The 13979-nt window shown below is 36.5% G+C and overlaps 1 protein-coding gene across 5 annotated transcripts in view; it reads left to right on the forward strand.

Moving 5' to 3' along the window:
- The window catches only part of PCCA (propionyl-CoA carboxylase subunit alpha), a 330692-nt gene that overhangs the window by 84624 nt on the left and 232089 nt on the right, over nucleotides 1-13979 (forward strand). For all 5 annotated transcript variants that reach the window (XR_012511757.1, XM_010959668.3, XM_074378474.1 and 2 more), the window contains exon 7: nucleotides 2775-2906. Coding sequence is in view for 4 of the 5 variants with exons in the window: in XM_010959668.3 (XP_010957970.2) it covers nucleotides 2775-2906 (132 nt within the window). In the remaining variant the exon portion in view is untranslated. The remainder of the gene's footprint in view (nucleotides 1-2774; nucleotides 2907-13979) is intronic.

The raw sequence follows: 13979 nt of genomic DNA on the forward strand, positions 1-13979 counted from the left end.
ATCATTCATGGTAAATTTACAAGATCCTTAAAAAGCATGTTTTTAGAAGTAAATTTTTTTGCTATGGCATGTCAAAGAGACTTACTAGTGATTTAGAGAAACTGATAACAAAAGATACAGGGTTAACAGTTGAGTATTGAAAGGTTATTAGTGGACAAATTTTGGCCTTAAGTTCTAAATCACACAAATGACTCTGGTCAAGAACTCAGACTTTTAAAACTTGCTTCATCACTTTGCATTTGCCACAGTGTCTTATCCTTGTTTTTTTGGTCAAAGAATTATGGGAATCAGGAGCTAGCATACTGCTTTCTCAGTTTACTTCAATTACATTTAAAGGCTAACCCCGGGAGTCCTACCAAAACATAGAGATAGAAAGGAAGTTAGTTCATTGAAACATCTGTTTGAGTAGTTACTCAGCATACTACTGGCTATTTTCCTTTGTGTTGGATGGAAGAAAGAATAGTCACTAAATACTTAATGTGAGCTTTTTTTCTTGGTGATTTTGCTTTTTAGGGTGAGTAATTTTCCTCAAATTAGGATGCCTGGGAAAGTCTGGTTAATCAGTGGTTCCTGGTTGCTGGGCCCTTCTTAATGAGAAGTTGTACTGTGTAATCATAGTGTACTTTGGATGTTCTCATTTATGTTATTCCTTCAACTCTTCGTGTGGGTGTTCTGATTGCTTGGTTACATCTGCCTGGCATAGTGGTATTTAAAACAGCATTTATAATAAAAATTTGTCCATCTTAGCAAGTAAAATGAGAATATGGAAAGACAATTGATAGTTGAAACATAATTGTTTCCTCTTGACTTTACTTAGTGTTTACTGGGTTGTAGTTTTGGGATGAAGAGAAATGTGGATGATTGTTGCTCTGATCCAAAATGATTAGTTTATCCAGCTTGAGGCACAGAGTGTGTGGAGATGTAGTCATGCAACCATTTTCTCCTCTTACAGAGCAGTTCCACTTTTTATGTGCTTTACATTTTGGGGGTTTCACATAATTTTTTTAAAAAATAGAACAAGGTTCTGTTAAAACTACCTACAAACATTTAATGGAGAGGTACTTTGTATGCATTTGTTAATGGCTGAAGAGTTTTCTTATTTAGCATTCTGCTATTTGTAACACTGGTAATTTGGGTCTCTATAATGTATTTTGGGGTCCTGTGGACCTAGCTGTCTTACTATTAGTGTTTTCTTTCTATCAGGACTTCCAGATAAGGGATAAGAACTAACAGTTGTGCTACTCAGCTTGGTATTTTATGTTATTGTTTTATTCAGTCCTTCAGTCAAACTTGCAAGGTGGTTATTATCTCCCTTGTCACACAAAGAAAAGGGAGCTTTAAATTCAGAATCTAAAAATTACCCTTTCTTCTGCCTTGCTTTTGGACAGCAGGGAAAGTATACATCCATTAAAGGCATTGGCTTTTCTATACGGTGTATCTGAATGATTTCATCTGCAACTTTTAATTCTTTCCTATATTTGATGCCTTTAAGAATGCCTATCTCAACCTGGACTTAAAACCCCTAGACCTCTCTGTCTGTCTCCTAAACATGGGTACTTGACTATTCTACAGGCATCTCAACTCAGTGTGTGTAGAGTTGAAGTCATATCTCCCAAATATTTGTCTCCTCATATATTCTTTTTTTTTTTTTGATTCCCTGTTCTACATCCACCTCCTGCTCTGGATAGGTTTAATCCTCTTGGGCCATAATGGCTGAAAGCAATCCAAGTAACACACTACAGTAGTTACTCTGGATAATTTTCTCATCAGAAGAATGAAGCTCCTTTCCTAAGCCGGGAGTCCTTTCAGGCAGCAGGGCCAGTAGATAGAATATAAGATGTACAATACATGATTTATTCTTTATTCCAACCCTGACCAAAGGTCATGGGAGAATCAACAATTAGGCACCTTACTCTGATGATGCCCTGCATTCAATCTGATTTTTCCTTTTTCATAGTTAATCTCAGTTCTTTACCTAGTGACCTCATCCTTTACCTCAATAAACTCCTCCTTTACTTCTCTAGACCATGTCCTACAGTGGTACTAATTACATCGTATTTTGTTCTGTCCCTAATTAGTATTTTGTTTATTTTATTAATATACAGAGAGGTGGACCCATTGCTGGGGAACTAAATGTGTTTTATACAGAGTAGTTTTTATTGAAACCATAACTCTACCTGGTAAATTCCCACTGCATTCTCTATTTGTTTCTTACAGTCACAAGGATGTAAACAGCTGTACTTTATTTTGTATGTTTCTCTGAAGTACTGTTGATGTGTTCATGTTCCCTTGAATTAGTTATAGTCTGTGATTTTCATCCATGTTTATCCCTTGCGTTTAGCTCAAAGCCTGGCACAAAGTTGGTGTTCAATGTAAATGGATATTTGTGTTAAACTAGGCGCTGTGGTGCAGTATATTGAGAATACAAAGATTTAAGTGGCATTTTAAAGTTGAACTTACTGCTTAATTGAGTGGCACGGGAGTTAACACCATAGAAGGTATTTTTCCAAAGAATACTGTTAATATCAAGTAGGAGTTCTTCATTACTTTTACTTTTCTTTGACCTGACTTTCATATATATTTGTGCATGCATACTATATGCAATACAGTATTATATATTTTAATATATTGGCTCAAATGCTCGCTTTTAAGTTGTTTTTGGCCTGTGAGTAATTAGTAAATATGCATATGGGTTTTTCTTTTTATAAAATTGGGACTCTGTATTAGGCACTGTAATGTTTTTGTTATAAATTTCTGCTTTTATTTCTCCATAGGCAGCAGAAGATGTCATTTTCATTGGACCTGATACCCATGCTATTCAAGCTATGGGTGACAAGATTGAAAGCAAATTATTAGCTAAGAAAGCAAAGGTTAACACAATCCCTGGCTTTGATGGAGTAGTCAAGGTGAGAAACTATTTTACTTTAACCATAATAGTATACGTCCTCAAGTCAAACATTTTGTCAGAAGTGTAAAATTAAATGTAGTTACTGCTTTTTCAAATACACGTGTAGGTTAAAAAAAATCATTGTTGTTTACACTTGGATTATTTTGAGCGGCATGGGTTAAAAAGAGCAAGAAGCCACTTAAGCATTATATTTAATAATCAATGTTGACTTTTAGTTTCATAGGAAAAAACTTGGTGATATAAAAATGTACTCTTAAATCTGTGGATTTCATTTAATGGTGGCATATATTTAATTGTTTGAAACGTTATGTTCTCTTTGTGTCTTTATGATGAGCTTCTGTCCAGGTGCATAAAAAGTAAGTTGTAAACATGTTTTTCGTAGAAAGTGGTGTATCTGTGGGTCACTGTAGATCCCAAACATAACTCCTCAACCAGCAAGCTTCTGCAGCTGAAGCCTTCTAAGGAAGAAATGCAGAAATTAGAGTATGTGTCTCCTTCCCTCTCTATGCCACCCCCCCTCCCCACCAGAGGAAAATGACTTTTTTTTTTTTTTTTTTCAGAAGAGACTCCCTGTGTAGCCTTTAACCTTGTGATTTGAGTTAGTCTGCAAGAACTCTGCATCTCAGTGTTTCTTATTGTTACTTTTTGGGCTGAGCAATTCTTCATTGTGCAAGATTATTTCATGTATTACAGGATAGTCAGCAAGCCTGGCCCCTGGTTAATAAATACCCTCAGCTTCTTGCCCATATTTACCTGTATTAACCTTAATATGTATTCATCAATTTTTCTCTTCTCTCTCTTACAAGGAAGAGCTATTCCCTATCCTCTGTAAAGCCACTTCTTATGCCCTAGATGTACCCTTTATAGTATAGTCGTCACTGATTATCTTTTCTTTCTTCTGTGTCTTCAAACTCTCTTTGTCTTTTAGCCCCTTTCCGTTATCATTGCTATTGAAAGCGCTCAATCAGTTAAAAAAGTACTGATCGCTGAGCTAAGTGGGAAGTGAATGGTGATAAACACGATACCATGATTCCTCACATCACAGTGCTTCCAGTTTAGCAGAAAGAAATAGACGTTCTTCCTCTTCAAAGAGCACAATAACCTCTTGTCAGTCCACAGCTGCCACCTCAGTTCTCTCTTTCCTTCTACAGCCAAATGTCTTAGAAGAATTGCCCTCACTTGCTTTCATTTCTACACTTTTCACCTTACCTTTAGTCTGCTTCAGTCTGGCTTCTTTCCTCATTCCCAGTGAAATTTCTCTTGTAAAGCCTGCTAGCAACCTCTCCCTCTCACTAAATCCAAGGTGTCATTTTTAATCCTGGTCTTATCTCAGTCTCTTCAAAGCATTTGAGTCTCTTGGTTACTCTTTCCTTCTTGAAATACCCACTTCTGGCACAATACTCAGTTCTAGTTTTGCTTTTGTATTTTTGGCTTGTTTGAATGCAGCTTCTTCCTACCTTTGTCCCTTAAATGTTGGTTTTCTTCTGGATTCTGAGTAGGGCATTATCCCTTTCTGTACAGGCTCACTCTAGGCAATCTTATTTTTATGGCTTCAAATTCCATGCCTATGTATCTGTTCTAGATACCTGCTCAGAACTGCATGTCCAGTTGCTTCGTAAACAGCTCCACCTGATGACCTTGAGGCATTGTGACAGTAACAGTTTGAAAACTGGACTCATCATTTTCTCTTTAGCCGGAGATTGGCACTCTGTGGCTCCAGGCACTCCTGTTTTTGTAAATAAAGTTTTACTGGAACACAGCCATGCTCTTTCCCTTACATATTGTCTGACTGCTTTCCCACCAGAATGGCTGAGCTGAGTAATAACTGTGTCAGAGACCGCATGGCTCACAAAGCCTGAAAGATTTACTCCCTGGCCCATTCAGAAGAAGTTGGCTGACTCCTGCTGTAATCTTCTCATTTCTCATTCTTTCTTCTCTGAGAAAGTGCCGGCATTTTCCATACCATTTCACAAGCTAGAAACTTGGAGGCGTTCTTGATAAATACTGCTACAGAGAATTCACTTAAATATCATTCTAATCTTTACTTCTTTTTTACCTCATGCCAAGACCAAGTTCCAGCTAACATCATGGGAATCAGATTCCTTCATCAACCTTCTGATTGCTCCCCTTGTTGCCAGTCTTGCTCTCGTCCAATTAATTTTCGACACTGCAGCTTGAGTGATGTTTCAAAAATCCAGATTTGACAATACGCCTGTGTTTAAAAACTCCTGAATCACATTCATTTAAATTCTTTAAATAGCTGGCTTGCTTTCTCTCTTCAAACTGATACTGTGCCAGTTTACCCTTTACATTGGTTGTTCCAACCATGTATGACATCTTGAAGATTTTTCAAAACTTCTGTTCTTAATTCTGACATATGTATGTTGATTCTGCTTCTGTCTTCATTCCTGACTGTCTTCTACTCATTGTTTAGGACTTGGCGTAAACCTGCATTTCTCACTACAGTTCCTTGACTGTTTATATTAGATTAGGCTCTCTGTTGTATTTTCCCTTAATACCCTCACTTCACTTGTCACACTTAAAGTCATCCGTTCACTCATCTATTCAGTAAGTATTTAACAAATGTACACTATTTGTCCAACGTTGTTTGAAGTGCTGTGGATAGAGTAGTGATCAAAACAGACCAAAACAAAACAAATTCCAGCCTTCATTGAGCTTATGCTATGGAAGAAGGAGACAGATAATAAACTAATAAAATAAAATAAGAAATGTAACATAAGACAGGGAATAGGGAAAGGGAATGCTGAAAGGTGGGGTCTAGTCATAATTTTAAAGAGGTTTAGCAAACCACCTAAAGAGGTGACAGGGCAAGCATGTGGGTATCAGGGAGAAGAACAGGGCATACCAGGCAGAAACAGTTAACAAGTGCCGAGATGGTGAGGTTAGGTTGTACTTGATGTTGAACAAACAAAAAGGAATCTTGTGGCTGGAGTGATCAAGGGAGAGAGAAGTCACAAATGAGGTAATAGAGGTAAGTTGTAGAGTAGGGAGCTCAGATTTTATAGGATCTTTAGGCCATTTTAGTAATGAATTGAATGTCTACTTCTGGATAGAAAGTTCCTTGCTGGCAAAGGTTATACTTTGCTTTTTAATATATCACATGCACATGATCCCTGTCATAGTCTATGCTAACTAAATATTTGTTGGATGAATAATGTTCTAGGAGGTAAATTTTACACACGTAACCATTGTATATATGTTATCTGTTACTGAGCGCATATTTGACACACTAGAAGAGAGGAACACATAACTAAAAACCGAGAGAAAAAGTAAAACAGACAATAGAAATAGATCCACCTGTGCTCTAGATACTGAAATTGGCTGAAAAAACTGTAAAATAACTATGATTAATATGTTAAAGAAATGTGAGAAAAATGAGAAAATAGATAAGGATTTAGAGAATTTTACCAGAGAATTTAAGTCTATAAAAAAATTAAATAAAAATTCTGTAACTGCAAATGTATGAAAATAAGGACTTTAGATAGGTTTAACAGTAAACTAAGCTGAGGATAGGATCTGTGTTGTAACATGTATTAGTATTTCATTCTTTTTTGTGATTGAATAATATTCCATTGTGTGACTATACCACTTTTTTTTTTTGTTTTAACCATTTTTCAGTTAATGGACATTTGAATTATTTCTATCTTTTGGTGATTGTGAACAGTGCTGCTATGAACTTCTTTTTGGAAGTATTTGTTTGAATACCTTTTTTAAGTTCTTCTGGGTGTACACTCAGGAGAGGAATTGCTGGGTCATATGATAATTCTATATTTAACTTCTTGAGGCACTGCCAGACATCCAAGCTTTTGTGTAATCCTCTCCTCTTCAGTTTGGGTAGAGCCTGTGATTAACTTCTCTAACTAACAGAATATGGCAAAGGGTGATGGTATGTCACTTCCTTAATTAGTTATGTTATATGGCAAAGGTGATGGGATATTGCTGCATTGAGTTACATTATAGGGCAAAGAGTTTGGGCATCATGCCTGTGATTGTGTTTCATCATAGAAGACTCCATTTTAGGTGACTGGAGAACAGATTCTAGGTGCTGGCTTGATGAAGAAAGCAGTCATATTGAGGAAACCCACATGGCAATGAACTGTAGACAGCTTCTGAGGGTGATCTCCTGAGAATCAACAAAATGGTGGGGTCTCAGTCACTGAGCCACAAGGAAATAATTTCTGCCAGCCACGTGACTGAGCTTGGATTTGTTCCCAGTTGAGCCTCCAAATGAAGATGCAGTCTGGCCCATACCTTGCTTGCACCCTTGAAAGACTCTGAGCAGAGTATGACAAGTCTTTTCTTTACTAGGCTGTCAACTGTTGGGTTTTAGTCTTTTTACATTCTCATTTTAGAGAGTTTAGATAGCGGTTTAGATGGGTCATTATGAACCTTCATCTGTGCTGCCCTAATATTTCTGCGAGTATAATTGTTTTTGTTTTTGTTTACTAATAAGAAATCTAGCCTTCTTGCGATCTTCAGTTTGGGCTTGATTTAGTCACAGGGGTAGTGATGAGTCAGAGCTCCAATTCTGTCTTAGTGATGAAAAGCAGAGTCCTCAGGAGTTCAAGAAAGAGGTCGTTAGGAGAGCGTTTGATCTGGAAATTGTTTGTATTGTAGATTCTTTCTTATGAATAGTCAGTGGATATGGTGTCTTGTAGGAAGAAGGAATGTTCCTTGAATAAAGGTCCAAAGGTGACAGGGGCTGGGACATGGGAAATGTGAAGAGTATTAGAGATACCCATTATCTGAGTGCTTTCTTGACACTGAGAGAGAGAAGTTGTGTAACAATGGCAGGATTTAAGTTTGAAAGTGTACCTCCTGTATCAATAATTAATAATTAGTGAAATTTCTCCTTTTGACGTTGATGGGTAAAATGGGAAATGGGTATTCAATTCATTTTTGGAACATTGCCTATGATAGTTTTTTCTTCATTTTCTTGTCCAATACAGAAGAATTGTTTATTCGTTGTCACTTCTGGCTACAATATCTGCAGGTGTCTGTATCAGAAGACACTAATTTCTGGAGTGGGAGCATCTAGTTTTATGTATAAGGTCATTAGTTTATTCTGGGTCTTATTCTGCTTTTGTTTTGAGGCTCTTTCAAAATGTAGAGTATGGAATTGAAGATCTGACAGTGTGGCTATTTCCCGTTCAGTTTTTGTTTGTAAAATTTCCCATTCCTGGTTTAAGGCTACTCACAATAAGTGAAGAGAAAGCTGGGGTCACAACTGCTTCAGGGTCTCCTCTTGAATCCTGGCTAGAGATATTAAAGAGCCCATCTCTGAAGTCTCCAGTAGACTTATCCTTTTTTTTTTTTTTTTTTGTCAGCACAACTGGACTAGAGTCCAGCCTAATTTCATAAGAAAGATTTTGGTGGTAGCCTCCCAAGGACCTTGTCTATCATTTACAGTTTCTCTGAACTTCTCTGGTTTCCTGTGTGATTAGAGGTCTCAAATCCCTTTCAAGGTCTTCCTTTTCTCCCCTTTAATCCAGTATTTTCTGTCTGAGGTTCTTGCCAGTAGTATGAACCAATTGATACAAATTTGGGGATCCTAGATTATACATTCATAGAACACCCTCAATTTCTCTGTAAATTTCTGTTTATTTTGTGTAGGCTTTGGGAAGTCTTTGGTAATGCCTCTCATTTCACAATGAGACCAAGGCTTTAACTTCAGCCATAAGAGGCTTGCTTTATTCTTTAAGGTCTTCATTTTTAAAGGTAATTGACAGTTTTTGGCCATCCAGAAGAAAGAGGGAACAGGTCAGAAGAAGAAAGGGCAGAGCAGGGGAAAGTAGAGGAGCATAGAATGGAGGAAAAGGAATAGCATGATAAAGATCATTAGGTTTGAGAGTTTTAAGTTCACATTTTTTAATTTGGCTTTTCCTATGCCTTTCCTCTTCCCTGTGAACCTGGTTTTCCCTGTGAACTTGTTTTTTCCCTGTGAATTTCACAAAGAAACAATTTTGGCATTTGAATGTCTTCTGAAAGCTTCCTCATGTTAATAAAAAAATGTAGAACACTTGGTGTCCGAGAGTATGCTTCCCTGTTTTTCCCTAAGGTGCCTCTCAAATGAACCATTCTTGCCAAAAGCTTACAAAAGAGTCTACTATAATTCTGAGTTATCCTTGATGAAATTGTGCCATCTAGAAAGATAAGAACATGAATTTGAGTTACAGACTTAATACATTTAAGGAGAAGTAGTCTGATTCACTGCACAGACAGCCTGAGACAAACCTATATATGAGAGTCTTGTAATGGCATCAGATATGTTGTTTGTACACCTCATGTTCGGGCCCTCAACTGAACGGTTAGCCATCTGTACCTGCAAACCTGACAATGTGCCGTGCCTTGGTGGTTTAATATCTAGAAGAGAGAGCTCTCCCAGACCCAGACTCCCATGGACAAAAAATAAGTTAAGACAGGAAAGTTCTCAAGGTTTTGATACGGGTTTCAAGGCAGATTTTGCCCTACTTGTATACCCTTGAAACCTTCTAAACTTTATGGAGCCGACATGAAGATGGACTTACAGGTCCTATGCTTATCTTCTTCCATATGAACTTTGTCTTATGGACTTGAAACAAAAAATGTTGAGGATATTTTGTGACTAAATAAAGAAGGTATTGTTAGTAATAAAGAAGATTTCTTTCAATAATAAACATTTTCAAATCTGATCAGAAAGTCAAAGGGTTCCTCATTTCTAAGTTTCCTGAAAAGAAAGTTGGAACTATACCCAATGTGGGACTTTTCTCACCTTTGTGCATGGGGAAACCCCTGAGAAGGGGGCTCAGTGGGCATCAGGGGGTCTTTGCTGGTTTTGAATCTAGAATCTTGAACTGTGGCTTTCAGCGAGTCTTGAACAGTTCTCAGTGGAACCTCCAAGGTTGCCTCAAAGTGATGGCACCCTTTACTGTAATAGGTAATAAACTTGGTTTTGCTTGGTCAGTATGTTTTTTGGTTATCTTTTCAGGGAGGCTGCATTTAACAATCTACATTTTTGAATTCCCAACCTCCGTTAATTTGAAGAATAGGGAAGAGTAGAAAGTATAAGAAAATAAATTCACTTTTCTTTTCAATTTTTGTCTCCTTGTGTGTTTTACGTGATTTTTAAGACACTGTTACACTCTCAGGTAACCATAGGCTCTCCTCGTCTGTGTTAACTTAACTGTGATACATAGTCCTAGAAGCTGTTGTCTGAGTGAATCTGTTCAAGCCACAATTGAACCTGCATGATATAGTTTTCAGATAAGCATTTAAAAATAATTTTAAGGGATGCTCTTTTGTTTCTCTGATAAATTTTAATGCTAGTTTTATTTCTAATTTGCCTTTATTTCTGATATAAGAGGATATAGATATTTTTCCTTTTAAATTTGGTTATTTAAAATTTCTTGTATAACAACTCCACATCCATTTGGAACTACACTATTTTTCACATTTTGTGGTTTAGATTTGTTAGGTAAAGATTGCTTTTGAGACTATCTATGCAGATAGAAGTTTGCTGATGCAAATAGTGTAAATTTTTGGAATACTGTATGATTTTTGTAACCAACTACATTAAGCAATACTTTTACATTGGAAGAATGTATGTGCTAATTATAGTTAATTCCGTCTTTTTAAAATCGATGGTTTTTTTTTCTTTAATTAGCCTGTGGTATTTTTAGGCCGGTTCTTTTTCTTGGCAACTATATTATATTCTACTTCTTTTTCCCCTCTCAAGCACTTAGGTAAGTTAATGTGGTTTCAATTTGTTACATTTCTCCCCAAAATGTTTGTTCCTTTTCCTTTTGGATATTTAGACTGTTATTTGGAGGTTAAATGGAGATGGTTTACCACATTCTTTTAAAACACTGTGTGTAATACTTAAGGAGTCTTCTGGAATGGTTTCCTTTCGTTCTTGAGTAACCCTTTTCATTAGAGAGAAACTAATGTCTTTTTAAAGTGTAATTTGTGTAGTCAGGTATTCAAGTAGTATTTCAAGTAGTCATCTGGTATCGAGTATTTGCCTTTAACAAGTTTCATTTTATTCAATATCTTACTAACTTGATCTCAGGGACTTTAGAGCAGAGTGAAGAATGTTCATCTGAAGCTGTGGAGGACAGGGTTTGGAATCCCAGCCCATTTGTTTACCAAAGAATAACAAGCCACAGATATGGATTTCAAAGAGTTTCAAGTCCCCTTAGGGAGACCTACAAGTAGACAGGCAGTTTAATACATTTTAATAGTATGAAGCTCTAGTGTGTGGGGCCCATGTAGGGGTGACACTAACCTAGTTTGAAGACGTCATGGCAGATCTTCCAATGGAAGTGATACCTGAAGTCTGATGAGTTAACTAAAAAGTGAAGGTAATTATGGAGAGACAGTATTGTGGTCAGTGAAAATATCTTGTAAAAGCTTGGATCTGGGAGACCATGGGAGCTTTAGAAAACTGCAGGTATGCAGTGTGAGGGGCTGAAGTCAGAGGCTGGAGAGGAACTTAGGATCCAGGTATGCACGGCCTCCAGTGCTGTGCAGCTGGGTTTGGAGGTCATTTTTGTGGCTTTGGGAACCTCTGAATGGTTTCATGTAGAAGAATTGACATGATGATATTGTGGAATTAGAAAATTTACTTTGATTTGATATGGAAAATGGATTGGAGCCGTGCAAAACTTGACGTTGGTGGACAAATTAGAGTGCTCTTCCTTTAATCCAAACAAGAAACAAGAAACGATAGGGGCCTAAAATAGGTATTAGGACGGAGCAAAGTAGAAGGTGTGGAGATAGTGGAAGTTGAATCTGTAGGATTACGTGATCTGTTAGATGTCAGGTGTGAAGCCGAGGGAGGAATCAACAATGATTAAATTGTTGGTTCTAATACCTGCCAGCTTTTTGGGGGAAATTTATTAAACTTATCTGAGTTCCTGTTGCTCTTCCAGAGAGATAGTAATGTTTGTTCTTTCAGAATGTATGGTATGGTAATGTAGTTGAATAAAGCTTATAAATTATACAATGTAAGCCTAGAGTAGTGATTGTTTTTATCACCTAATTAGCCAGATGTTAAAAACTGTACTTTTGCTTTAGCAGAAAGCCAAATAACAGCAGCAACAAAAACAAAAAACTAGTGTGAAGGGAATTATTTAAAAAATCAAAACCCCCCAAATCAAAAAGCTGTCCTAGTAATTAAAGAGTACAATCTTAGACATCAGTATCCTTTTCCCCTGCTAAACCAAGAATAACTTTACAGATGATGCTTCAAAGGCTTTATGTTTTTGAAAAAAGATTCAAGTATGTTTACTATGCTTTTTTACAGTTATAAAAACATATACTAAATGTTTGCAAGATTTGAAAATATGTTAAACAGGAAGTCTATTTGACTTGGAGTTATCTGGAAAACACAATCGGCTAGAACCTGTTTCTTGAATCCAGGATGTTGAAAGTTTTGCTTTATTTTATAAATGCAGAATAGTTTGATGATGCTTTTTGTATACAGATAGAGCTTTTACAGAGTCTAGCAAACACTAAGCACTCAGTTAAGCTTGACAATCTGATAGAGCCTGCACCCCACAAAACTATCAAGTTTGTTCCTTTCCTGCCTGGCCTTGGTTGTTATATGCTGTGGTCATCACTCATCCCCTGAACCTGTAGGATACAGAACGAGTAATGGCACTACAAAACTGCAAAGTGGACTTCACTGCATCAGATTATCTGTGCACTCGTTGTAGCTGATGAGCAGGGTTCTTCTTGGGCAGAGAAGGGAAGCAAAATATATCAAAGACAGGCAAATTCAAGTAGTTCTCCCTGACACTAAACATATAATTTATTTCTACAATGATGTAGACTCTGTTTTAGCGTGTTTCAGCTGTTACTAATTTCATCTTAACAACCCTGTGAGATACCGTTATTATGTCCATCTTACAGATGAGAAAACCTAATGCCAGAGAGGCATACTGGTAGGTAAGGCATTTACTGTCACTGAGCCAGTGTTGGAGTATATGCCTTTGGCTTCCGATACCTGCGCTGGGTTTTGCTGCCTCACAGATGGGTGCTATAGACCATTAACAAGTAAGTTGGCCTTGCACATAAGGGACCCAATTTTTGTTAGCTCTCTTTTACATTTTTGTAATCTACTTGTTTGGTTGGAGCAACATCACCTGCCCCTCCCATCATATTCTCTGTAAAACAGAATTTTCACTCTTACTTTTGGGTTGGATGATGGAGTGCACTTAATGTAAGTTATGCTGAAATAAGAGAGTAATGGAAATGATTACCAGTATCCTCTTTCTTCATTTCTTCAACTGCTGTTTTGGAATTGTACAGCTTAATACTTTCCTTCAGCTCTTTCCTCATCAGTATTTCCAAGCATAAAACAGCTTCAGAATCTGAGTGTGGCTTCCTTAGAGACAGGCTGACATTACAGGTATTTTTATTGTTTAGCAGAATAGAATCAAGTGATATCATTACATTGTTCCTTTTTCCTACCTCCTGGTTTGAAACCATCAGGAATATTATTTCTAATATATTTTTCTTTAATTTTTCTACTTTCTGTGTTTTTAAAATTTTATTACTTTTGATAGGAAAATGAAAATAATATTCTAAATACTTCAACTGAATATTGTATAAAGAATTAGTAGCATCAAATGTGTTTTGTTCCTTCTGTTGAAATTTTTGTATTTGACTTCGATTTTCAGAGGATTATTATCTTACTTGTTACAAATTTTCTTAAGAAAATTAAAACGTATAATATATACTTTATTATTAATATAAACTATAGAATATTAATGTATTGGACAATATTTGAACAGATCTTGCTGTTTTACTCCCTTTAGTATTTTCATATATTGTATGTCATATAGTTGACAGATAGGAAAACCCTCTTGAGGATGTTCTAAAGTAAGAGTGTTAAGCAGAATCAGTTCTACTTTTTCTTCAAATATGGCCAAGTTGAATTTGTGAAGAAGTAATGATGTTTTGCTTAAAAGAGATTTGTCTTATATAAATAAAGAGCAGAACGTATTTGGTAAAATAAGGCTCAATACTCATTTTACATGTTTATTAAATAAAGTTTAATATCTGTAAA

This window comes from Camelus bactrianus, chromosome 14 (assembly GCF_048773025.1).
Source record: "Camelus bactrianus isolate YW-2024 breed Bactrian camel chromosome 14, ASM4877302v1, whole genome shotgun sequence".
NCBI lineage: Eukaryota > Metazoa > Chordata > Mammalia > Artiodactyla > Camelidae > Camelus > Camelus bactrianus.